This window comes from Schistocerca nitens, chromosome 3, assembly GCF_023898315.1.
Source record: "Schistocerca nitens isolate TAMUIC-IGC-003100 chromosome 3, iqSchNite1.1, whole genome shotgun sequence".
Taxonomy (NCBI): Eukaryota; Metazoa; Arthropoda; class Insecta; order Orthoptera; family Acrididae; genus Schistocerca; species Schistocerca nitens.
The window spans coordinates 548,251,291-548,277,008 of NC_064616.1; the positions used below are offsets into that span (position 1 = coordinate 548,251,291).

General features: G+C 42.4%; 1 protein-coding gene across 1 annotated transcript in view; it reads right to left on the reverse strand.

Moving 5' to 3' along the window:
- LOC126249328 (proclotting enzyme) overlaps positions 1 to 25,718 on the reverse strand; it is a 278,769-nt gene that overhangs the window by 200,571 nt on the left and 52,480 nt on the right. The window contains exon 4 of the mRNA XM_049950983.1: positions 20,558 to 20,779. Coding sequence (XP_049806940.1) covers positions 20,558 to 20,779 — 222 coding nt within the window. The remainder of the gene's footprint in view (positions 1 to 20,557; positions 20,780 to 25,718) is intronic.

Sequence of the window (25,718 nt, forward strand, 5' to 3'; positions counted from 1 at the left end):
AACATTTACCGTGTTCGCTACACAGAGACAATTCTGTTTCCAGAAAATAAATTCGCAGACATTTTCCACATGGGCAATATCATTGAGGATCCAGTCATAAGAGCAGAAAACTCTTATTTATAATCTCGAAATTGCCGATTACTTCGTTCCTAGTTTAATTTCTTTCTTTCTTTCCACAGCAGAGTGTGAAAATATTTTCTTGTTGACGAATGTGTTGGTGCCGTGCTGGCAGGTGGGACATCAAAGTAGCCCACAGAAGTAAAGACCCAACCTGACAACTTTTGTGACGACGAGGTAGTGGAGTGGCAAATTGTCCAAGGATTAGACGGATTTCAGCCAGTAGCAGTGAAAGTTTTGCCATTTAGACATGCAGCTGCCAGAAGAAAAAACACATCAGAGTCAAAGGAACTCTCCACAAAAATCGGTAACTACAGATCAGTCACCAATTAAACAACAGTCACCAAAAAACAACATTCCAATACTATGTAATAAGAGGATAAAACTACCATGTGAAATCTTATGACAGTTTTACTATAATGCTATTTTGCACTCATAGAATTACGAACTGTTCCATGTAATATATTGAAACTGTAAAAACAATACGTGCCATGTTTAATTTAGAATCGTGAATAAGTGTCTGATGACTAGTTGTCCCGTATGATTCTAATCAGGACGACTAATGTACTCACAAAGTTCCCAGTAACATTGTTTTAGTGTGTATGTTTATTACCATGTTGAAGATCAAGATCTACACTCTCAATGAATTATTTGTCTGAAGTACATGTATGTAAAAAAGAGTAAGTGACACATGTTTCTCATACTTGGTTCTGAATTATGAGACTTACAATTTCGATGCAAAACCAGACAAATATATCCAAGAACTACGAATTCTGATCTTTAACTATCCAATAAAATATCATATCACACATACTAAAGTGTGATTATTGAACTGAATACGCTATAAAATTGTTAACTTCCTCAATGAAAACTGACAGTAATTGTCTTGACTAATTACAATAAAGTAACCAAAACCCATTCGAAAGATTGATGCGAAAAAAAAAGCTGGCTGGTGTGGCCGAGCGGTTCTAGGCGCTTCTGTCTGGAACCGCGCGACCGCTACGGTCGCAGGTTCGAATCCTGTCTCGGGGATGGATGTGTGTGATGTCCTTAGTTTAGTTAGGTTTATGTAGTTCCAAGTTCTAGGGGACTGATGAGCTCAGATGTTAAGTCCAATAGTGCTCAGAGCCATTTGAACCAAAACAAAAAAACAACGGAGTATCATGATTGCTATGGTGGGCCTAATCAAAAGATTTTCGGCGTATCAGTAGGCATTATGTAATGGAATGTATAATGTTTTTCCAGTTGTGTATGATTGTGACAACGTTTTCTTTCCGAATCCATAATCGTTTGATTATAAGACCGCTATTATTCATATCGTTAACAGTTGATGCAATTTGGGTGCAAACTTTTCTTCGGCACATTCTGCGTGAAGAAAACCCTACTTAGTGTACCAAAGGCAACGTGGTACTACTATAGTTGCGAATAGGTTTCCATATATCGCAGAATTTTCAACGTATAGTGTAAATTTTCCTGAAGAGCATCATACTTTTTCCTACGTCATTCATGTTTGACGATTGTTCTTGTGAACAGCGATTTCTTCCTTTCAGTACTGTGTCATTGAAAGGAAACCGGCAATAACGCATCCTCTTAACGAAGGTACCGAATTACACGTTGGAACACCATGAAACGGAAGGTCATCGTCGTAGTCACGTCTACAGTTGTGGAAGAAGAAAGTTGAGAATTGAGCATCCTGTCGTACCATTGCGAATTACAATCAGTCGAAAACAGTTGTAGGCCAGTCGAAGAGAGAATGTACATTTCTGTGTCAGTTTGAAATATGCTCACAAATGATGAAATTGTCAAATTATTCATTGTTGCATTCGAGGCAGAAAAGAAGAAATTACTATACACACTATTGATCAAAAGTATCCGGACAAAGTTGTGGACACTAATGTGGGGTGTGTCCCCCCTTCGCCTTCTTGACGGCGTGAACTCTGCTGGGGACGCGCTCAATGAGGTATCTAAATGTCTGTGGAGTAACCGCAGCTCACTATTCCTCAATTGCCATAAACCACAGAAAGAAGTGATGTTGGACGCTGGGGTCTGGAGCAAAGCCGATGTGTCAGCGCATGCCGAAAGTGTTCCATTGGGTTTAGGTCGGGACCCTCAGCAGGCTAGTCAATGTCAAGAATGTTACTGCCCAAAATCCATTGCCTCATAGATGATGGTCGATGTCAGGGTGTATTGTGATGCTGCTACAATCAGTCATCGTGTTCGAAATGTTTCTCTAGTGTACGTAGTACGCAGTACTGTAAAATGGGTTCGTATCCTTCCGCATTTCCTTAAGCGTAATAAGCAGACGACATCCTAACCAGAGAAACCATCCCATACCATAACATCAACTCCTCTTCATTTCACTTTTGTCAGCACACGTCGGGGTCAGGGATTTTCTCTGCCTCGTGATGGCTGGGTGTCGTGTGCTGTCCTTAGGTTAGTTAGGTTTAAGTACACTCCTGGAAATGGAAAAAAGAACACATTGACACCGGTGTGTCAGACCCACCATACTTGCTCCGGACACTGCGAGAGGGCTGTACAAGCAATGATCACACGCACGGCACAGCGGACACAGCAGGAACCGCGGTGTTGGCCGTCGAATGGCGCTAGCTGCGCAGCATTTGTGCACCGCCGCCGTCAGTGTCAGCTAGTTTGCCGTGGCATACGGAGCTCCATCGCAGTCTTTAACACTGGTAGCATGCCGCGACAGCGTGGACGTGAACCGTATGTGCAGTTGACGGACTTTGAGCGAGGGCGTATAGTGGGCATGCGGGAGGCCGGGTGGACGTACCGCCGAATTGCTCAACACGTGGGGCGTGAGGTCTCCACAGTACATCGATGTTGTCGCCAGTGGTCGGCGGAAGGTGCACGTGCCCGTCGACCTGGGACCGGACCGCAGCGACGCACGGATGCACGCCAAGACCGTAGGATCCTACGCAGTGCCGTAGGGGACCGCACCGCCACTTCCCAGCAAATTAGGGACACTGTTGCTCCTGGGGTATCGGCGAGGACCATTCGCAACCGTCTCCATGAAGCTGGGCTACGGTCCCGCACACCGTTAGGCCGTCTTCCGCTCACGCCCCAACATCGTGCAGCCCGCCTCCAGTGGTGTCGCGACAGGCGTGAATGGAGGGACGAATGGAGACGTGTCGTCTTCAGCGATGAGAGTCGCTTCTGCCTTGGTGCCAATGATGGTCGTATGCGTGTTTGGCGCCGTGCAGGTGAGCGCCACAATCAGGACTGCATACGACCGTGGCACACACAGCCAACACCCGGCATCATGGTGTGGGGAGCGATCTCCTACACTGGCCGTACACCACTGGTGATCGTCGAGGGGACACTGAATAGTGCACGGTACATCCAAACCGTCATCGAACCCATCGTTCTACCATTCCTAGACCGGCAAGGGAACTTGCTGTTCCAACAGGACAATGCACGTCCGCATGTATCCCGTGCCACCCAACGTGCTCTAGAAGGTGTAAGTCAACTACCCTGGCCAGCAAGATCTCCGGATCTGTCCCCCATTGAGCATGTTTGGGACTGGATGAAGCGTCGTCTCACGCGGTCTGCACGTCCAGCACGAACGCTGGTCCAGCTGAGGCGCCAGGTGGAAATGGCATGGCAAACCGTTCCACAGGACTACATCCAGCATCTCTACGATCGTCTCCATGGGAGAATAGCAGCCTGCATTGCTGCGAAAGGTGGATATACATTGTACTAGTGCCGACATTGTGCATGCTCTGTTGCCTGTGTCTATGTGCCTGTGGTTCTGTCAGTGTGATCATGTGATGTATCTGACCCCAGGAATGTGTCAATAAAGTTTCCCCTTCCTGGGACAATGAATTCACGCTGTTCTTATTTCAATTTCCAGGAGTGTAGTTCTAAGTTCTAGGGGACTTATGACCACAGCAGTTGAGTCCCATAGTGCTCAGAGCCATTTAAACCATTTTCAGCACACGTGACGGTAGGTAACGTTCTTTGGGCCTTCGTCAAAACCGAACCCTTCCATCGGATGTCCACAGTGCATAGCGTGATTCATCACTCCAATTTACTATCTTCCTACCCAGTGGCGTCGCTGTTTCCAAAACCTCAAACTTCGGTTAGCATTGACCACAAAAATTTTTGGCTGTTTGACCATTGTACCCCATTCTCTTTAACTCCCTACGCAGTCATTATCATGATGACTCTATGACAGCGAAATGTACATTGCCATAGTAAATATGATAATTAAAATACAGTAAATGGAATTTATTGTTAGGGTCTCCGAAGTTCTGCTACGTTTGAATTCAGTAGCCGACTTATCAACTGTTGACAATGAGACGGTAGATTCGTTACGTACTTTCACTCATTTTGGAAGTAATTCCGCCGGCCGCGGTGGTCTTGCGGTTCTAGGCGCGCAGTCCGGAACCGTGCGACTGCTACGGTCGCAGGTTCGAATCCTGCCTCGGGCATGGATGTGTGTGATGTCCTTAGGTTAGTTAGGTTTAAGTAGTTCTAAGTTCTAGGGGAGTGATGACCACAGCAGTTGCGTCCCATAGTGCTCAGAGCCATTTGAACTATTTTTTGAAGTAATTCCGTTAGTCATAAAAAGTGAATAAAGTTGGAAATTTGAGGTAAGTTCCTATGGGACCAAACTACTGTGGTCATCGGTTCCTCGGCTTACACACTACTTAATCTAACTTAAACTAACTTACGCTAAGGAGAACACACACACCCATGCCCGAGGGAGGACTCGAACCTCCGACGGGGTGAGCCGCGTGAACCGTGGTAACGCCCCCACGACCGCGCGGCTGCACCACGCGCCAGAATAAATTACGATTTTACTATGATACGGTATGCTAGTTTATTCATAGAAACGAAACACATATAAGTCGAGAAGTAATCATGTATATTGTTCACTTTCTGTTGTGCTTCTAGCAGAAATATGAAGATCTAGCCTGTATGTGTACCTTTGTCAGGTACGGCTCACAGTAGTGTCATATGTGATATATTTTTCGGTGTTCTTTCTGTGTCTCGTGTGGCAGGCCTTATACGGCAACATAGATAATCAGAAAGTAGGTAGTGCAGCAAACTACCCTCAAAGTTCTCTTTCACTACCTGCGTATGAACTAAAACTTTTTTAAAACGTATACTAGAACTAGGAAGCCTTACCGGAAATTCAGAAAAAGTACGTGGAGCTTCGTAGTTTTACCAGTGTTTCTCAGTAGTACCCAGTCAGCAAAATTTCGTACTGCGTGTTTAAATGTGGCAGATGGCGAAATGCCTGTGTCACGCTACATTCTCATTTCCGAGAAAATAATGAAGATGGTAAAAGGCGATTGCACGGACTCTAGTACTCATTAGCTCATTGTATGAGTTGTTATTGTGGTGAACTTGTATGGCAGTGTGAAGGAGTATCAAGGTAGAATTACAGTGGATAACGAACTAGGTTACTACTTCCACTGCTGAACATTACAACAAAGAATAGATTTGCATTAAAATGTACTAATAGCTGCCATGCCGATCCTACATAAAACGACAGCTGGTATAGAGATGTAATCTTTTGTATGCCAACTATGCAAGCCAGAGCACTCAGCCAGGCGAGACAGAGTATGGCGGTAATGCAATAGTGCTACAGATATGTCAATTCTATTTTTACCATTTTTTGCGCAGATTTTTTTAAATAGATTCGTTAATATTAAATACTGAATAACAGCCAAAAAGGTGGACTCAATGAAGAAAGAATGAAGGCTATCATTTAGCGTTCCATCGTCAACGGACGTAGCTAGAGCTGGAACTCAAGCTCGGTTTGAAGAAGGATGGGGCCTTCGGCCTTATCGTATGCAAATGAATATTCCCAAGATATCCCATTTTTATTGATGAAAACCACGGGAAACCTAAATATGGATGGCAGACGCGAAACACAGCACCGATCCAATCGAATGCGAGCCTAGTATCTTAACCACTGCGCCACCTCGCATCGTCGGTATGGACACGAATAGCTCGTAGGGTTTCGCCTTAAGACTACTCATGAATTTAAGTGTAAATAAGATTAAATGTGGGCCTTATTTACCATAAGTGTCAGTTTCTGCACCATATGCGATACAACACTGACTTACTGAAATCATCGTGGTCAAGTAAAGGAGGTGTGTTCAAAAAACACCAGGAATTTTCATTTTTTTTGAAATAATTTATTTATTCTTCCACAGTAATGTTATCTCTTTCAAAGCAGTCGACTTTAGGTATTATGCACTTGTTTCAGCGCTTCTTCCAATCCCCGAAGCACTTCCGGAATACTATCTTTGGGATAGCACTTAGCTCTTTCAGAGATGCAGTTTTAATCTCATCTAAGCTCATTTTTGGAAACAGAAGAAAGTCACACGGGGCTATATCTGGCGAATATGGAGGCTAGGGCATCATTACATTCCTGCATTTCGACAAAAATCACGAACAAGCATTGAAGTGTGAGCTGGTGAATTATCTTGGTGCAAAAGCCATGAATTGTTTCGCCACAAATCCGGGCGTTTCTTTCCGACTGCTTCCCGCAAACGGCGTTGAACGTATAGGTAGTACTCCTTATTAATCGTTTGACATTTTGGCAAGAAGACGTGATGCACTATGTCGTTAAAATCGAAAAAAAAACAAGATTTTGAACTTTCACATTTAAACATACTTGCCAAGCTTTTTTAGATCTTGGCGATCCAAAACACCTTCATTGGGACGACTGAATCTTATTTTCGACGTCATACATGCACAACCACGTTCCGTCACCTGTGTGAAACGTTTCGGTAGTCCTGCATCGCTGCTGCTTTCATTTAGCGACTCATGGGAAACTTACATTCGGCGCTGTTTTTCTTCGAAATTCAATACCTTTGGCACTGATTTTGCTGTCACACGTTTCATAGTCAACACATCCGAAAAGATTTCATGGAATGAGCCAGTTGATATGCCAGCATCATCAGAAACTTCTCTGACTGTGATTCGGCCATCGTTCCGAATAATTTCTTTCTCTTTTTCCACGGTTTCATTGGTTGTTGGTGAGCTTGGGCGTTGAGAACGTTCGTCATCTTCAACTTCTTCACGGCACACCTACTAACGTTTATATCACACGTAAAGTCTTCTTTTTTCTCTCATAGCTGACTCACCAAAAGCAATATACAACATTTATAAAACTTTGTTATATTTAATTCCACTTTTATAGTAAGATTCAATGCCAACAGTTTTTCTGACAAGTGACGATCAAATATGGCTGCCTGTGTACACGTACGTTTCAGTCATGTTCATCAACACAATAACGAAAAATCGCGAATCAGACTGACAGAATCCGCGGAATTACAAAATTCCCGGTAGTTTTTGAACATACCTCGTATATCTTTTCTGGACAATCTCAATACTAAAATGACGATTTAATTTTAGTATTTATGTTAATTTTGCAATTTTTATAGTAATTAATGCATTCAAATACACTTGTGTACAATGAATAACGGCTATCCGTCCTTCATTAACTTGGCGACGATCTATTAAATAGTCGCCTTCTTGAAAATGATTATATACTGACTGATCAGCAAGAACATTATGACCGCCTGCCTAATAGCTGGTATGTCCACCTTTGGCTCGGATAAGAGCGGCGACGCGTCGTGGCATGGAAGCAGTAGGGCCTTGTTAGGTCACTGGAGGGAGTTGGCACCACATATGCACACAAAAGTTACCTATTTTCCGCAAATTCCCTGGAGAGGCGATGAACACCGGCGTCACGTTCAATCACTTCTCAATTGTGTTCAATCGGATTCAGATCTGGCGAGTTGGGGGGCCAGCACATCAACTGGAACTCGCTACTGTGATCGTCGAACCATTCCATCACACTCCTGGCCCTGTGACATGGCGCTTTGTCTTGCTTAAAAATGCCAGTAGCATAATGAAGCTGCCGCCAGCTTGTCTCCGTCACGCCGCACAGGTGTCAAAGAGCTGTTCCCCTGGAAGATGATGGATTCGCGCCCTCCCAACCGCATGATGAGGGAGGTAACGGGATTCATCAGACCATACAATGCTCTGTCACTGCGGTAGTGTCCAGTGTCGATGGTCAGGTGCCCATTTCAGTCGTAGTTGCCGATGTCGTGATGTTAACACTGGCACATGCATGGATCGTCGACTACGGAGGCCCATCGTTAGGAGTGTTAAGTGCACTGTGTGTTCAGACACACTTGTACTCTGTCCAGCATTAAAGTCTGATGTTAGCTCCGCTACAGTTCGCCGCCTGTCCTGTTTTACCAGTCTACCCAGCCTACAACGTCCGATATCTGTAATGAGGTGAGGCCACCCAACCCAAAGACGTCTGGACGTGGTTTCCCCCTGGTTTCGCCACGTGTTGAAGACACCACAGCACTCCTCGAACACACAGGTTGTATAGTTTCCAAAATGCTCGTGCCGAGCCTCCGGACCATCACAGTCTCTCCTCGGTCAAACTCAGATATATCGCGTGCCTTCCCCATTCTACACAGGGACAGCACGCTCACTGATACTAAAGGTACCGTGCGTGTGTCTTACTAGCGGATATTCCTCGCCAGGTGACGCTGTTATCGCCTGGGCGAGTTTATATTGGAAGTAGGTCAATAGTCATAATGTTCTAGCTGATCAGTGTATGTAAAGTCATGACGCAGAAACACAACTTTTCAAATTCGACACTGAAAGAGGACACTAAAATATATAACTAAGCAGAGTGCTGTAGACGGAGCAAGTGAAAGAAATGACAACTGCAACAACTGTATTTGTATTACTGAACCATTGGTCTTTTGTTCCGATCTTGGTACAGAGTTAATGTCTCATCGGATGAAAAAAATTAATCATTTCCAGGACACATCGCTTGAATACCATGTAAAACTGCCTCTAGCCTTGACAATTGTGTCAATCTAGCGAGGAAGAGAATCCACAAGTTTGTGCAGGTATATCATATACGACTGCAGCCACTCACACCAGGAACGTATGAGTGCAAGCCTGGGAACAGGGCTATTGTCGTCTTGGAATACGGGAATGTCCACAGCATACCCCTCAAAAATATGTAGAAGAAATGGCAACACTTGGTCACCGAGAATGTTGAATAAATATCCTGGTTCATGTTCGTGGTAACTTAATTGAGTGGGCACAGGTCATGGTACGAAAAACGATCCCAAAACATCACAGAATGAACTCTGTTTTGAACTAGACCCACCACACATTGCAAACTGGTCAGTCGGTGCTGTCGATACATTTCATTTAAAATTAAAAAAGGCAAATTCGCGACTCGTCGGACCACACTATATGCCTCCACTCAGCTATGGTCCAGTTTTATGTGCTGCTTGCCCTGTTGAAGACAGCTTTACGTGCCGCTGTGAGAAATGAGGTGTTGCGAGAAACCTGGACTCCAGACGTCCATTAAATGTAATTTCATTCGCAAGTTTCGCTTCGAAACTGGTAGAGATGAATCTGCATTCACAGACACTAGGAGTTCCTTTCGGGTTTGAAATCGGTTATCACTGACAAGAGGTGACCATAGTGTCTGGTTCTAACGGTTAAACTATTTTTATGTCTTTACGCTGTGTTAAGTGGCTGAGAGTTGTACAGGATTCCTTGCAGACACGTTTAACAGGCCACGTTGATACACTTTCAAATTGGACAACGTCATTGACAATGCGGTCATGTGCACGTCCAACCACTTGTCTGCCATTTTGTGACTTCTCTTACTGCGTTGATTTCCTAAAGCCGACTGCCATATACAAGCACCGTACACATTACTTCACCGTCATGACTTACATCAGACTCACATGACGACGGGATACTTGTTCTACAACTACACCATCTACAGCACTTCAAAGACAAGTGATGTATTTTAAGAGGGAGTCTAATATCTTGTCCAGTGAGCTTAGATACTATAGACAAGAGACAACTGCATCGGTAAGCACAATTAATGCGATTACTGAATTTCAGCAAGGTCGTATTACAATCCTGCGAAGCCTGTAAGGTTCTTTGGAAGAACGGCACAAGTCCGAATTAAGTAGACCGCTCTTAATGTTGATACAGATGTTTAAAGGAATATACACCTACTTCTGTTCCTGGAAAACGCACAGGCATTACTGTCGCAGCATGGAGGCCGAATAAAAAACTGGGACCAATGTGGCAATCACAGTATTAGTTAGAACCATCAAAAATGGTTTTTCGGAAGCTTGGCCTGAGATTGTCATTCATCAAGTTGCTTTCCACAGTCTCGTATGGTATATAGAAAGATGCAACTGGAGGGATGAATAATTCTTCGTTGTGTTAAGTGATAAGAACAGATTTTTCCTTAGCTTCAGTTACGGTAGTTATCGAGTGTTTAGTCGATCAGGAGAGCTGCAAATATCAAAGCGTATGTGGCATCGAGATGGTTAACCAAATGTTCACATCATAGACTGGGGAACCAAGTTTACAATGACCACGTACCTCTGGTATCTGTACAGAAAGCACTGGACTGTGCACGATACAAACAGAATAATATACCGAACTTACTGTTGCAACGACGATAGGGAGATGTGTTGTTCCTGCAGGGCGACAGCCGTACCAATAACTGTTGATCCATGTCCAGTATCTAGTGCACAAGAGTATATCGTAAGATAACTAAGTAAGACTTTTCTTACTGTTACTTTTTCTGTCAGGTTGTGTTAATTTCTGCCCCAAACTTTGCGTTAGTTACCACCAAGAATTTCCTGTTTAGCGGAGCTGTAATGTGACGTGACGATGGCGCAGACGTTTCGACATCTGCTTTTCCTCAGTCATCTTAGGTTGTGTGACGGAGGATACATCGTGTATCAGTGTCATTGTTCCACATTCGTATTGTATCCTTGGACTGTGTCCGTGAAGATCAACTGTCACTATGTTTCCGTTTCTAGCAAAGCTGCATGGTCATCCACGGTATGTGTTCTTTCGGGAACAGATACTACCGTCATATATCGAGTAAGCCTAAATTTCTTATCAGGGTACTAGGCGAGATAATGAAGAAGTATGTTTCATATCGCGTTTTGGAATGTACTTTCTCGTGTGATACCTTTCGTAAAGTTCTGCGTGCATCGTGCCGCGTTTGGCTGTAAAGATGAGCTTCACATTTCTAGCTACCATGATCTCTATATTGCCAAATATATATCAGCTACCATAGTTTCATTTGAGGATGCTTTATCAAAACGGAAAACTATTTTATTAGTAAACAGAGACACATCAAAAATAAAAAGTAAAAAACAAATGCAGCAGAACATTTAGCAACTTTTTGTTTTGTATTTCTTATCAAGTGCTGTCAAATATCGACGAAGTATTCAGTTAATGATAGGGAGCATACATTTGCCAATCTTACGCTGACTAAACAAAATCATGACGCATCACTCAGATTCTATGATTCTCTTTCTTTCTCTCTCTTCCGCTAACCTCACTTGGTGATGAATATTTAAGGTTCAGTCGAGCAGAAGTTTTGTTAATGACATACTTCATGATTAAACTGTAGTGATTTCGAGTGCACTTTAGTCTAGCATCTCTCATCCAAATATCTAGTTTTGTTCAGGTTCTAACTTCCCTGCTTACAGCTGCGTCATCCGGAAATCGCCTTAGAAAATTACGAAAGTTATATACCAAGTCGTTTACGGGAATGCAGCCTAAAATTAAGCACTGTTTTTATTTCGGAAGAAATGTGAAGATATATTATTTTTCTTATACTATTCCGTATACAAAGGTACAACACGGAAGTCAGCAACACTAAGGAAATCAGTAAATGCCTGGAACAAAATATGTAGGGATTGGAAGAAAACAGAGCGTATGCGACATTTTGGACTCATATTAACCGAAAATTAGACGTCCTGGCTTAGACAAAAAATGTAATGGTTTACAGTAAACAGTGGGTATATTTGTCTTCATCATTGACAATGAGTAGCTTTTCCCCATAGCGTAAACATTTTCGCGGCAAAGATTAAATCTTTTCCTAAATCATCTTTGTAATTTTCTTGTTTCTTTCTCTGTTTCTTTTCTTTGTCGTTTCCAGCTGTGGTGAACTACTTAATTCTGTTGCATATTGACGCTTTCTCGTTTCGTCTGGTTAGATTAATGAACATCTGCATATGGGGAAAGAAGCATTTAGTCGGTTAAGCTGGACGTCACAGGTGGTAGCATGGCTGTATAAGGACAGAAGCAGAAATCAAACGACAGTTAACATTTGAAAATGGCCGAGGATCACTCGTCCAATAGCTCGTGGATATTTAACCACTTGATGCAGTTTCAAGCTCGAGAAAATTTTGTTAGAAATCTCTGTGGTGTTTGAGTGCACACGTGTTCCTTTTCATTTACGTTTGAGCTCCAAGTAATTTTATAAACTGTCTCCTTTCGAGTCAAAAGTTTTTAAGTTCACAAGCAAATATGTATAGACTTGTAATCTCACTCGCAAGAAGCGGAAGTTCATAGAATACTTCTGGATTGATGGGTAAAAGCTCAGTTTCAATGAATCATTAATGGACTGATTATTTCTTAAAAGTGAAAAATATTTTAATCGTTGTTAACTCTTTCAGTTGAACATTGTATAGAATTTTAATTTAGCCGGATCCTTTGTGCATCATTCTGTCGGACTAATCAGTAATTTTAATGGAGCAGTTCACTTCCCATGACTTGAAATGGCTGTAAAGGGGTTGTTGATATGCTTCCGGGCTTCCATTTGACTTCGTGATTTCATTGAAGCTCATAATGTCATATCTTAGTAACTGAGTAGGAAACAGGAAAATAATTTACCAAAACAACTTGCTAAGAAAACTTCAGATGTACCAAAACCGACTTATGTAAGTGTATTGCACAAATGAATGCCTTCCGTTGTTTAAATCTATTGTAACAATTAATGTAGTAAAAGTAAAAGTGCAAAGAATAAATTTCAACTTTGGAACAAAAGTCTCAACCGATTGTTTTTGTGTATTATTTTGTAAAAGCAAAGCGTTGGCAAATAACTCTCCGATGTCAACACAGGGTTTGAAATATCATTTTTGCCATGCGGCGATACTGTTAGTGTTCCGAACTCGGTCACGCCTTATTACAGGCTGGTATGTGATTTTATGCTAGATTCATGCAGGCAATAAACACTAACAGTATTATAACAATTTTCTGACGCACATCTAATGTTGTCGCTTCTGACAATGTCTCCTCTTTGAGAATGACGCATTTAGTTTTATAGTTTTGTTTGCAAGGCAGTCGTCACACGTATGATTTGTTTTGCAGATATTTCTATCTTGAATCGTTAAAGAATTTGTACCACGCACAAGCAGGTGCTTTACCATAATGAAGGTAAACTTTATAATGTTTACTTGAAGCAAGTTCAATAACTTGCGTAGCGGCAAGTTAATGTTGTGTGTCTGCCCGTGAAGCTTGATGTAATGGTGCTACTGGTAACATACGGAAATGACTAGGATCCGATGGTCAGTGCCAGTCTAGCACGCAGTCTTAACGCGAACAGATTTTCATTGTTATAAAGAGTTAGTATGACCCTGGATCAATGCCTTATAGTGTACGTTTCCTTTTCGATCTAACATTCGGTACCAGCAGTGCCTAGCATGTGTGCTACAAATTCCTCAATCATTCAAGGCGGAAAACTTCAGCATGATCATCTCATACCACTCCATCTTTGGCAAGCTATGACATTTCGAGACTAATTAGTACGAGCTCACAAAGACATGTCTAAAGGTATGTGGTGACGATTGCTAGAGTATAGAGATTACTCGCCGTTTCTTAAAACTGAATCTATAAAGAGCCCTTGCTAAAGCATCATTATTTTGAATGGAAACACTATATGTGATATATTCTTTGTAAGGACTAATGAGTTTTCAAAGTTTCCTCAGAATACATCTTATGAAGAACAGGTGAAAAGTATACGGCGTAGAATCGGTTCACCTTAGTTTCCGTTACGTTGGTACATGCGGCACAATACATAAGGTTAACTGTCAACGTGATATGGACATAATTTGTTTTTACGAGTTATTATAGTAGTCGAAAAAAATGGCTCTGAGCACTATGGGACTTAACATCTTAGGTCATCAGTCCCCTAGACTTAGAACTACTTAAACCTAAGGACATCACACACATCCATGCCTGAAGCAGGATTCGAACCTGCGACCGTTTAGTACTCGTGTCGCCTGTGTTGTTCAAAGGACAAACTGGAATACCGGGTCACAAACTATTTATTTTCGAAGATTTCTGGTAAAAGAGAAATTAAACAATGGTTGCGAAGGTACAGAAGAAATCTATTATCTCATTCCGGGTCGTTAAGAAATGGTGAATAATTTCAGATGTAACCATAATTCCTTCGCGGATGAAACAGTGACAAAGGGTACAGTGTTGAGTAGGACGATCTGTGATTAAAGATTTGTGAAATACATTCTGCCATAGACTTTACAGAAGAAAGAGTTTTGTATATTCTACATAAGGAATAAAGTATGAAAAAACTTTGTGCAGGACGCTTGCCGTTCTCGTTCAACGCTTACCGACAGCAAAATCGTCTGCTAATTTCTCAGAAAATTTTGGACCACTTTAAAAAGAATTTAATTAATTTTGTGCTTCTATTTGTTACTGTGGACTTAACATGAATCAGCCATTAAGATGCCACAAACGATACGACAATGAAAACATTAGGTCGACTATTGGCCCACACCAAACAGCAAAATCGATTTCATCTGCTTCAAAAGCTGGCCATTGTTTTCTGTGTTGCTCGAGGAATTACTCTACGTGATTACAATAATAAGAGGCATTTATCACGCAAGTCTCCTGAAGCCACTCGACGCAGAAAGCAAAAAGAGACTAGAATTGGAAATAAAGGTCTTTCATGCGGATAATGTACTCTCGCACGAAGGTGCTACGGCAGTGGAAAAAATATGGAAAGGTTCATTCTAATTACCAGATATTCAACCCTGCCACTTTCACCTGTTCCTACACCGAACGTAATTTGTGGCTAGAAAACATTTGGAGTATGAAGAGGCTATGGCGGCCGTAGATGGTTTTTTGGGAGAACTTAAAGAATATCACATGAGGTATTAGTTGAAATCAGTCTTGGTTGCAATTTTAGTTTTTTTATTTATCAACTACGCGTTTCACCCTATTTAGGCATCTTCAAGCTGATTTTAATTTGGTATTTCTTAGAACGATTCTTTTGACAGTGTAGCTTAAAGGCGTCGCCGAGTACATCAGGCCAAGCATCGCCTTCGTTAACCTCAGTAAATAGGAGAAATATAAAATAGTAAAAAACGGATAAGAGAATTGACCAATGATCGAAGGCGATGGTTGGCCTGGTGTACTCGACGACGCCCTTTAGCTACACTGTCTAAAGGAGCGTCCTAAGAAATACCAAATTAAGGTCAGCCTGAAGATGCCTAAATAAGGTGAAACACGTAGTTGATAAATAAAGCAACTAAAACTACAACCAAGACTGTTTTCAACTAATACTATTAAAGACTGGTTTGCTGATTCATGCCACAGATGGATTGGAAGAATTTCTATATCACATAGGGCATGAAATCTGCTCCCAGAACAAAAACTGGAGAGTTATTAGTCTAAAAGAGGATTACATTGAAAATTAGCTAATTTTTACATAAAATATAAAAACTATCACTAACTACCTTACAATTTTTATCTTTCAATAGTACTTGGCCAAAAAACAATTACGAGATTAGCATCTTATTGCTTCCACCCGTTCCCACATCTAACGTAATTTGGGCCCGAAAATGGCCAGAGTTCAATTAAGAGACCAGGGCTAGTGTAGATGGTTAGTTTGAAGGGCTTTCTGAACATCATTCACAGGACGAAGCTTTTTTTTGAGTCATCATCATCATCTTACTGGTATGATGCCGCCCGCTACGAATTCCTCTCACGATCTAATCTCTTAGTCTTATGGCAGCATTTACACCCTCTGTCCTCATTTTTTGTTGGATGAAATTTATTCACAAATAAAAATTGGAGAAAACGCGTAGTGCTAAAACTGGACTACATTGAAAATTAGCGTATTTTTATTAAAAACTAGCTGAGTACCCAATGTTGCCCAAGTATGTATTTATTTCTATCTTCTATTAGTCCACCTCCTCCTTTTTCCCCTCTATGTCCGTCTCCTGCTTCAGCCCCTCTCTGTCCATCTACCCCTCACTCTGTGCATATCCTCCTGCCCCTCTCTGTCCATTTTCTCCTCTCTCTCTGTCAATCTGCTCTTCTTCCTCTGTCCATCTGCTCCTTCCCCTTTTATCCATCGCCTCCTCCCTCCCCTCTCTGTCCATCTCCTCTTCCTGCCTGTCGTCCGGTGTGGCCGACCGGTTCTAGGCGCTTCAGTCTGGAACCGCGCGACCGCTACGGTCGCAGGTTCGGATCCTGCCCTGGGCATGGACGAGTGTGATGCCCATAGGTTAGTTAGGTTTAAATAGTTCTAAGTTCTAGGGGACTGATGACCTTAGACGTTAAGTCCCATTGGGCTAAAAGCCATTTCCCTTCTGTCTCTTCCTGCTTACCTCCTCATCCTCTCTTTCTCTGTCCATTTCCTCCCCATCCTCTCTCTGCTCATCTCCTCCTCCACTCTCTCTGTCTATCTCCTTCTCTTTCTTTTCTCTGCCCTTCTCCTCCTCTTTCCTTTCTCTGTCCAACTCCTCCTCTCCCCCCTCTGTCCATTTCCCCCTCCCCATCTCTCTGTGTGTCCTCCCCCTATCTTTTTACGTCTCTTCCTTGCCCCTCGGTGTCTGTCGACCTCCTCCTCCTTCCTTCTCTCTCCACGCCATCATGCTCACTTCAATACGACACTGGTGGTTCTTACCTCCACAGTATTTTTTCCAGATCGTAAATAATAAGTATGTAAAATTTGTTTGAAGTCATTCCAGGGGTTTAGGATGAGCTTTTAACCCGTGGCTTTACCTCCGTACGTACATGTCAAATGTATTTCACACATATTTAACATATATGGGTACTGTCCGCTAGAAGTTTCCCGAATGGAGTTAGTAGCAAGGAAGTAATATATTTGTGGTCGAGCGGTTCTAGGCGCTTCAGTCTGGAACCGCGCTGCTGCTACGGTCGCAGGTTCGAATCCTGCCTCGGGCATGGATATGTGTGATGTCCTTAAGTTATGTTAGGTTTAAGTAGTTCTAAGTCTAGGGGACTGATGACCTCAGTTGTTAAGTCCCATAGTGCTTAGAGCCATCTGAACCATTTTTAAGTAATATATTTAAACATCTTGCATGATGTGGCAATACTTTACGCAACTCATTGTCTCTGACGTTATACCTATCTGTCGTACAATGGCATAATTTTGCTGGTTCATTCAGTGAAATATGTGAATACTGTCTGCAAAATGTGTCACAAATACAGTTAGTAGCAAGGAAATAATAAATTAAATCGCCGTGTTCCATGCGGCAGTTTTACTGTGTGAACAGCGGAAATGTAGTAAGCGATAAACTTTTTTTCCTTTAATCATTTTGTGGGGCTTATTAACGAGAAAAAAATTCGTAAAGATCTCATATTGCGTGTAAAGTTTGTTGCAAATCATTAAGTGTTCTCATTCTCAAATACTGAGTGACTAAAATATGGGTATTCATGCGTCGTGGGATACACTGTTTTCTCACCTCTTTCTTTTACCCCCACAGCGATGATTTACAGACAATAAGCGATATGTGTACCAAGCTTGGTCAAAATCTTTTTACTGGTTTAGGAGGAGACATCCGTTTCTGTATGTATGGATATACAGAGTTTTTGGAAATTCTCGTTACGAACTTCCAGGGCTTGTCGAAGGTAGTGGGTACATAGCATTTTGAACAGGAACCCCTGTGTGGAGACGTACCGTTTCCTTTCTCAGACGGTCTCAGTTCAGATGTGTAACGCGTCCACGTTTGCTGTGGAAACGAGAGAAGTCTGCGAGTTGCATACCAGAATGTTCTGGTATGCAGTAGGGTAGACAGGATGACGGGTACTGTCAGACGGTCACCTGATGTCAAGTAACGTCTGCCTTTCTGCGAGACCTTTTCAATGCCTGCGCGTCTCCGATACTGTAAACATGGTTCGGTACACGTTTTCGGAATACACAGACATGCCTCTTGTGTATAATGAAGCTCGAGGTAACGGAAGACCTGCTAGTCGGCTATATCACGAGTGTTTTCCGCAAAGTAGCACGCCATTGCACAAACCTTTTGCCCAAGCTACGCAGCACCTCCAAGAAACAGGTAACTTCACCGTGAGGAGGCAGGCTGTGGTGCTCTTCGATAACTGAGCGAGCAATGGCTATTAGCCTCAGTATCATCTGGGATTTTCTATGTGAGAAAAAATTACATCCGTACCGCTTACAAAGGGTACACGCTATGGGTCCAACTGATTTTGCACAACGCATTGCCTACTGCACGTGGTTCATGCACCGCTGCATCGACACACCCCTGTTTCCACCTCCAGTACTGTTCACAGATTAATGTAAGTTCACTAGGAATTGTGTTCTGTATTCGCGAAACAGCCATGTCTGGGGAGACAAAGCAGTCGTGCCATGCATGTTCAGGGATTTAAGCACCGTTTTGGTATTAACGTGTGGGCGGGTATTCTGGACGGTCATGTGATATGGCCATATCTCCTTCCACTCACGCTAACCCGTCCTGCACGCTTGATCTTCCCAAAACATATCGAACCCGTTCTTGGAAGTTGTGCCACTGAATGTCCGTCAGTAAATGTGGTTTCAGAATGATGGTGCGCCAGTTCTATTCTCACGTGCGGTTGGGAGACATCAGAAGAGGCCGATACGCTCTAAACTCGTGGGCGCAGCGACTGCCAGATTTAACTCCTATGGACTACTTCTTGTGGGGCCGTATGCAAAGTGTATTTCACGAGACTCCTGTAGAGACAGGAAGATCTGCTGGCACGAGTTCTGGCCACTGCATTAGACACTGAAAATACGTCAGATGCGATGGAGTTTGTGCACCAGTACATGCTTCTTAGGTACAATGTCTATAACAATGCTAGAGGTAGCCACATGGAGCCGCTTTTGTAACTCAAATGATGAAAGGAAAGAAGTTTATTGCTTACTACGTTTTCGCTGTTCACACAGTAAAACTGCCGCATGAAACACGGCGTTTTCATTTATTATTTCCTTGCTACTAACAGTATTTGTGACACATTTTGCAGACAGTATTCACATATTTCACTGAATGAACCAGCAAAATTATGCCATTGTACGACAGATAGGTATAACGTCACAGACAATGAGATGCGTAAAGTATTGCCGCATCATGCAAGATGTTTAAATATATTACTTCCTTGCTACTAACTCCATTCGGGAAACTTCTTGCGGACAGTATCCATGTATGTTACATATGTGTGAAATATATTTGACATGTACGTACGCAGGCAAAGCCACGGGTTTAAAGCTCATCCTAAACCCCTGGAATGATTTCAAACAAACTTTACATACATATTACTTACTATGTGGAAAAAAATACTGTGGAGGTAAGAGCCACCAGCGTCCTAGCGGTGTGAGCGTGGTAGCGTGGAGAGAGAAGGAAGGAGGAGGAGATCGACAGACAGCGAGGGGAAGGAAGAGATGTAAAAAAATAGGGGGGAGGACACACAGAGAGATGGGGAGGGGGAAATGGACAGAGGGGGGAGAGGAGGAGGTGGACAGAGAAAGGAAAGAGGAGGAGAAGGGCAGAGAAAAGAAAGAGGACGAGATAGACAGACAGAGTGGAGGAGGAGGTACGGCAGGAAGAAAATGACTCTGAGCACTATGGGACTTAACGTCTGAGGTCATCAGTCCCCTATAACTTAGAACTATTTAAACCTAACTAACCTAAGGACATCACTCACGTCCATGCCCAGGGCAGGATTCGTACCTGCGACCGTAGCGGTCGCGCGGTTCCGGACTCAAGAGCTTTTGTAACCCATCAGTTCTGTTCTGTACGTGCAATATGCTGGGTTCTATTTTGTTTTGGAATAATGTAAACACGTAATGTTTAAAACAAACAAATGTGCTTAAGTGATAAGAGGATGTTTCTATATGCTCCCTTTCGAATTGTTACCTAATAATTGTACTGCGTCACACCTAATTTAATTTCTCAGGCAGATGTGGACGAGTTAAACATCTGAATTGAAACTGGTTCCTCTTCAAAATATTATGTACTCACTCCCCTCTACAAGTCCTAGAAGTTTGTAACGGGAATTTCCGAACACGCTGTATAGCCTGTCACTAAAGATCTCACACTTTGCCTTGCACTCGTCCCTTGTCGAGCGAACTAATTTCAAGGCGTGTTTGTTGAAACGGGCTGCTGGCAGCGTTAAGTAGTCAGCTGTCGTCGTTTGGAGAGCTCTTCATCGACTGGCGAGTGCGACTGTGCGGCCAAGTTGTGGGCTATAAACTAGGTAGATTGGTCTTGGTAGTTGGTAAGCAGTTAGGCGGGCATTGTGGCGTGTAATTGGAGCGCGGCGTGGCGCGGACGTGCCTACTTACGGGGGTCGTTGAGCACAGGCCCGTAGTCCGGCAGCGGCGCCAGCGAGTGCTCGCTCTTCTTGGCCGTGGACGGCGGCCGGCGCTGGCAGCAGGCGTACAGGAAGCCGCCGCAGCTGCCCTCCAGCAGCCCCGCAGACATCCAGCAAGTCAGGAAGAACTCACACGTCCCTTGCGAGCACATCGACTGGTCGCCCGCGAAAGGGTACGGCTGTTTTCGGTACTCTACAAAGTACACCACCGACATCTGTTACTTGCCAGTCCACAGGCCAGGGAGGATCCGCGAAAGCTTCCGACGTTAGAGAATTTTGCGCTGTTTTACATATTTTCGGGCTCTTCTGCTGTTCTTCGGCGCCCACAGTTTCCATTTGCTTAGCGCGGAAATAAAATCTGGGCAAGTACACGACGACATTACAACAAAATTTTGGCAGATACTATGAAAGAAGGAAAGCAGATGTAACTTAAACTTCATCATAATTTTCATTTCTGATTTTGTAATTACGCTTTCCTCTACCTGACGGAAAAAGTCGTGAAAGAGACTCGTTACTAACTGAATTCCACAATTTCGACGCATTTATATGAAAAACCTAGATACAGTAATAATCGACACGAAATTCAAAGAGGTAATTCTAAGAGATTGTTATCTTACAAGGGGAGGCCACGACGTCGGGATCACGGATTTACTTCAGACTTTGTTCTACTATAGTACACCATTAAAACAACACGCGTCTGTTATGTAAAGTATGTATCTTTGCAAAGGGGTTGGCAGCAAGCGTTCGCTGTGGTCGTGTGGTTAGCGTTCGCAAAGGGCACTCGGGTCGGGAAGGTGGCGAGAGTTCGAATCTCGCGAATGCTAATTTTTTAATACATATTTTTCATCGCTGGTCTTATTATTTTATTTATATGACATTTCAGAGGTACTACAATGAAAAAAAACTATGCTTCCTCATGAAGTTGTAGTTGACTAGTTACTATTTGTAATTAAATTTTCTGGGACGAGGGACAGGCTTGGGAAGCCCAAGTCAAACCTCGATAACTAATGATACGAATAACGTTATTCACAATCAGTAATATATAGTAAGTCACAGTGTGCCAGACCAAAAGAGTAATGCAGAATTACTTGTCGGATGCGCTGTCGACATCACACGTTGCAGGATGTTATTTGTCATACAGACATGGAAAACGTAAATTGAAACTTCATGCAGATTCACGTGCTTTTTCATATTACCTCTCAAATATCATGTAAACTAAAGAATGAGACCAGTGATGAAAAAAATACAGATTAAAAAAAAATTGGTAGATTCGAACTGTCGCGTCGTCCACGACCCTTTTGCCCTGCGCTAGCGCTTACTCCATGACCACAGTGACCTGGGACTAAACTCTCTTTGCACAGTTATATACTTTATGTAGTAGACACGTAAAAAGGCCCTTGAAAAACTTCTCGGAATTGCCAGAGTAGTACACCTTACTACTTTCACATTGTGTTGTTTTAATGGTCTACTAAAGGTGTACCAAGTTTGAAGTAAATACGTGATCACAACGTCGTGGCCTACCCTTGTTAGTGAACACCGCAGCAATAAACACAATAAATAAAGATGTACATTCTATTCCTTTAAAAAATCGTTTTTCTTGAGAAAGTGACAAGTTGCGAGCCAGTCGTGGAGCAAACATAAATATTCTTTCAACGCTAGCATCTGGCTCTGCACAGCGCAGTAAGGAATATATACGTTTCTCAGAAAAGTGGTTAATCTGTCATGTCGTCGAGTTTTCTCTGCCATTGTCAGACGTCATACAGTCGACGGTAAGTGTCGCAGTGTCGTAAGAAACAACAGTACTTCTAGTCTGTAAGTTGATTCGCTTTGGGCTTCACATCACTGCAGTGGCAAATGTGATCCTCTCGATACTGCCGGTATTAAGCAGGGAGGCTGCACTACTACTCTTTTCTTCTAAGAGAGGGCGACTTATAATTGAAGTGATAACGTAATAACAGCTTTGTTTGGATAAAAACTACTAATGTCTGCGAAGAGCACATATATGTTTGATATTTCCTCTAACGCCTGAAGTCTTCGAGAGCCTCCCTTCGGTGTGTATGGTCACAAATTATCTTTATTATCCTGTATATTTCACTCTAAGCGTTTCTTCTGGAAATGTGACTAACAAGCGAAAACTTCTTGTAAGGTACTTCTCTAAAGCGAAATCTTTCTAACTAGGGAATAATCTAATGAACTAGCATTGTGTTGTGTTTAACTTATTTGTTGGATATTTGGATATTATTTAATAACAGGATTTGTATCTGAAATGAACTTTGAATGAAACAATTTATTCACTATAAACTGCTGCCAAAATATTTCCTAATTTTTTAAGCAGCATATTTTTACTTTACTATTGAAATGATAATGTTATTTAAATGAAAAGTAAGGTTTAGAAATTTTTTCGGGTTCTTTTGATGACATAAATACTTTTTAAAGGAGCATATTGTTTCTCTCTGTAATAAATGTTTAACTGGTTGTCAAGTTTGTCCAGTTCGTATGAGTCACAGTCACACATTTACGGATTAATTTCATCAGGTAAGACAGAAAAGAATGCTGCACGAAAAATAAAACTCAGGTGTTTCAGATTGGCGAAGGTTATTTTCATGACGTCTTTGTGCATCGTAATTCATTAAACTACCCGAACAAATTTATTTTGACAGCTGTAACGACACATACTACCCAAATGGTATCTAATGTTAATAAATGCAGTGTCACCTTTATAGCATGTATGATACACAGTTTCAAAACAGTTATATCAGAGTAATGTGTACGAATGTAACTTCTCGTGATGGGTTTACAATATCTATTGTGTGATATTGAGGAACACACAATCAGGGTATAGGATAATTGCTAGAAAATACATCTCAGTGGATCACTCAACTGATTTCAACAAAGTTTTCAAAATCGTTTCGGGAAAAACCGTGCAAAAAGCCCTTTATAAACAAGGACTCTTAGTAAGTAATATATAAAACCTCTTGTTACAATTAAACACACTGAGGTGACAAAAGTCATGGAATGGCGATGTTCACCTATCAGATGGCGGTATTATCGCGTGCAAAAAGTATACTGTAAAAGGGCAGTGCATTGCGAGAGCTGTAATTTGTACCAGGTGATCTTTGTGAAAGGGTTTACTACATGATTATGGCCGTACGACAGTAATTACCAGACTTTGAACGCGGAATGATAGTTAAAGGTAGACAAATGGGACATTTCATTTCAGAAATCGTTAGGCAATTCAGTATTCTAAGATCCACAGCGCCAAGAGTGTGCCAAGAATGCTAAATTTAGCATTACGTCTCATCACGGACAATGCAGGGGCCGACGGACTTCACATAACGACCGAGAGCAGCAGCGTTTGCTTATGAGCTGTGAGTGCTAACAAACAAGCAACATAGCGTGAAATAACCGCACTAATAAATGTGGGACGTACGATGCACGTATCCGTTGGGACAGTGCGGCGAAATCTAGCGTTAATGGTCTTTGGCAGATGACCGACGCGAGTGCCTTTGCTAACAGCACGATATCGTCTGCGGCGTTTCTTGTGGGCCCATGACCATATTGATTGGACTCCACATGACTGGAAAACCGTGGCCTGGTCAGATGATTCCCGATTTCAGATGGTAAGAGCTGATGATAGGGTTCGTGTGTGGCGCAGATCCCACGAAGCCATGGACCCAAGTTCTCAACAGGGCGTTTGCAGCTGGTGATGGCTCCATAATGGTGTGGGCTGTGTTTACATGGAATGGACTGGGTTCTGGTTATATTCGGATACTTGGAGATCATTTTCAGCTATTCGTCGACTCACTCTTCCCAAACAACGATGGAAATTTTGTGGACGACAATACGCCGTATCACTGGACCACAATTGTTCGGGATTAGTTTGAAGAACGTCCTGGACAATTCGAATGAATGATTTGGCCATCCAGATCGCCTAACATGAATCTCACCAAACATAATCGAGATGTCAGTTCGTGCACAAAATCTTGCACCATCAACACCTTCGCAATTATGGGCGGATATAGTGACAGCATGGCTCAGTATTTCTGCAGAGGACTTCCAACGACTTGCTGAGTCCATGCTACGTTGAGTTGTTGCGCTACGCCGGGCGAAAGGAGGTCCCACACGATACTACGAGATATCTCATAACTGTTTTGCCTCAGTGTAATACGAAGAGAACACACAAAAATGAGAGTTGATGAAGGAGCTAGACAAATTGACTCCATTTAATCAAAACTATTTCCAATAGGCTTGTTGCATGTTTTTAAAGCGCCAAGCTGAGTGGAAGAAGGAAAGCGTTAATGGGTCTCAGTGAAACAAAATTAGGTTTATAGATGACATTGTTTTGTTTTCTTTGAGTGCAGGTAAATTTAGAAAAAAATAAAGAACCCAATAAGATACGTATAGGAGCAGGGCTGATAATTATCAGTTGTAAGAAAAATATATGTAAAATTATTATACTGAAAGTAGGAGGTCTCAAATTGACAGTGACATTATTGAACCAGTGAACAGATTCGTGTACGTAGGGTAATTGAAAACGACGAGCGGTTGGAAATAATTCATTTAGGAAACAAATGCTATATTCAAAAATAAATGTCGGGAAAGGAACGACGTTAAGCAGTAATTTCCTGTAGTAGACAGGCAGAAATTCTCAAAATTTTGAGAGTTGCGCAGCAGAACATGGCAAGAAACATTTTTCGAATCACGAGAACTGAGAGGGAGACTAATAAATGGTTGAAAGCGAAGAGTGTCACATCGACTATTATGAGACTGAAATGGATGTGGTTAGTTGTACAAGCAGACGGTTGGACTTGCTAAGGAAATGTTTTGCTGGAATCTCGTGATAAGAAACAACGTAGCCGACGGCAGTATAGACCCCTACGAGATGTGTAGGCGATATTAGAAACATTCAGGAAATCCTCTGGTGACTAAAGCTGACGATCAGAATACATGGAAAAGATTGAGGTTGTCCTTGTCAGGGAGAGAATGAAAACTGGCTGTTACTCCTAGTCACACAACTTGCTATTAACCGTACTTATCCATACAATATTACGCCAAAACGTGCAGCAAAGTATACAGTGGACAACAAGGATCCTCATTGATCTTAGCCTATGCGTCCGTTGCTACTGACTGAC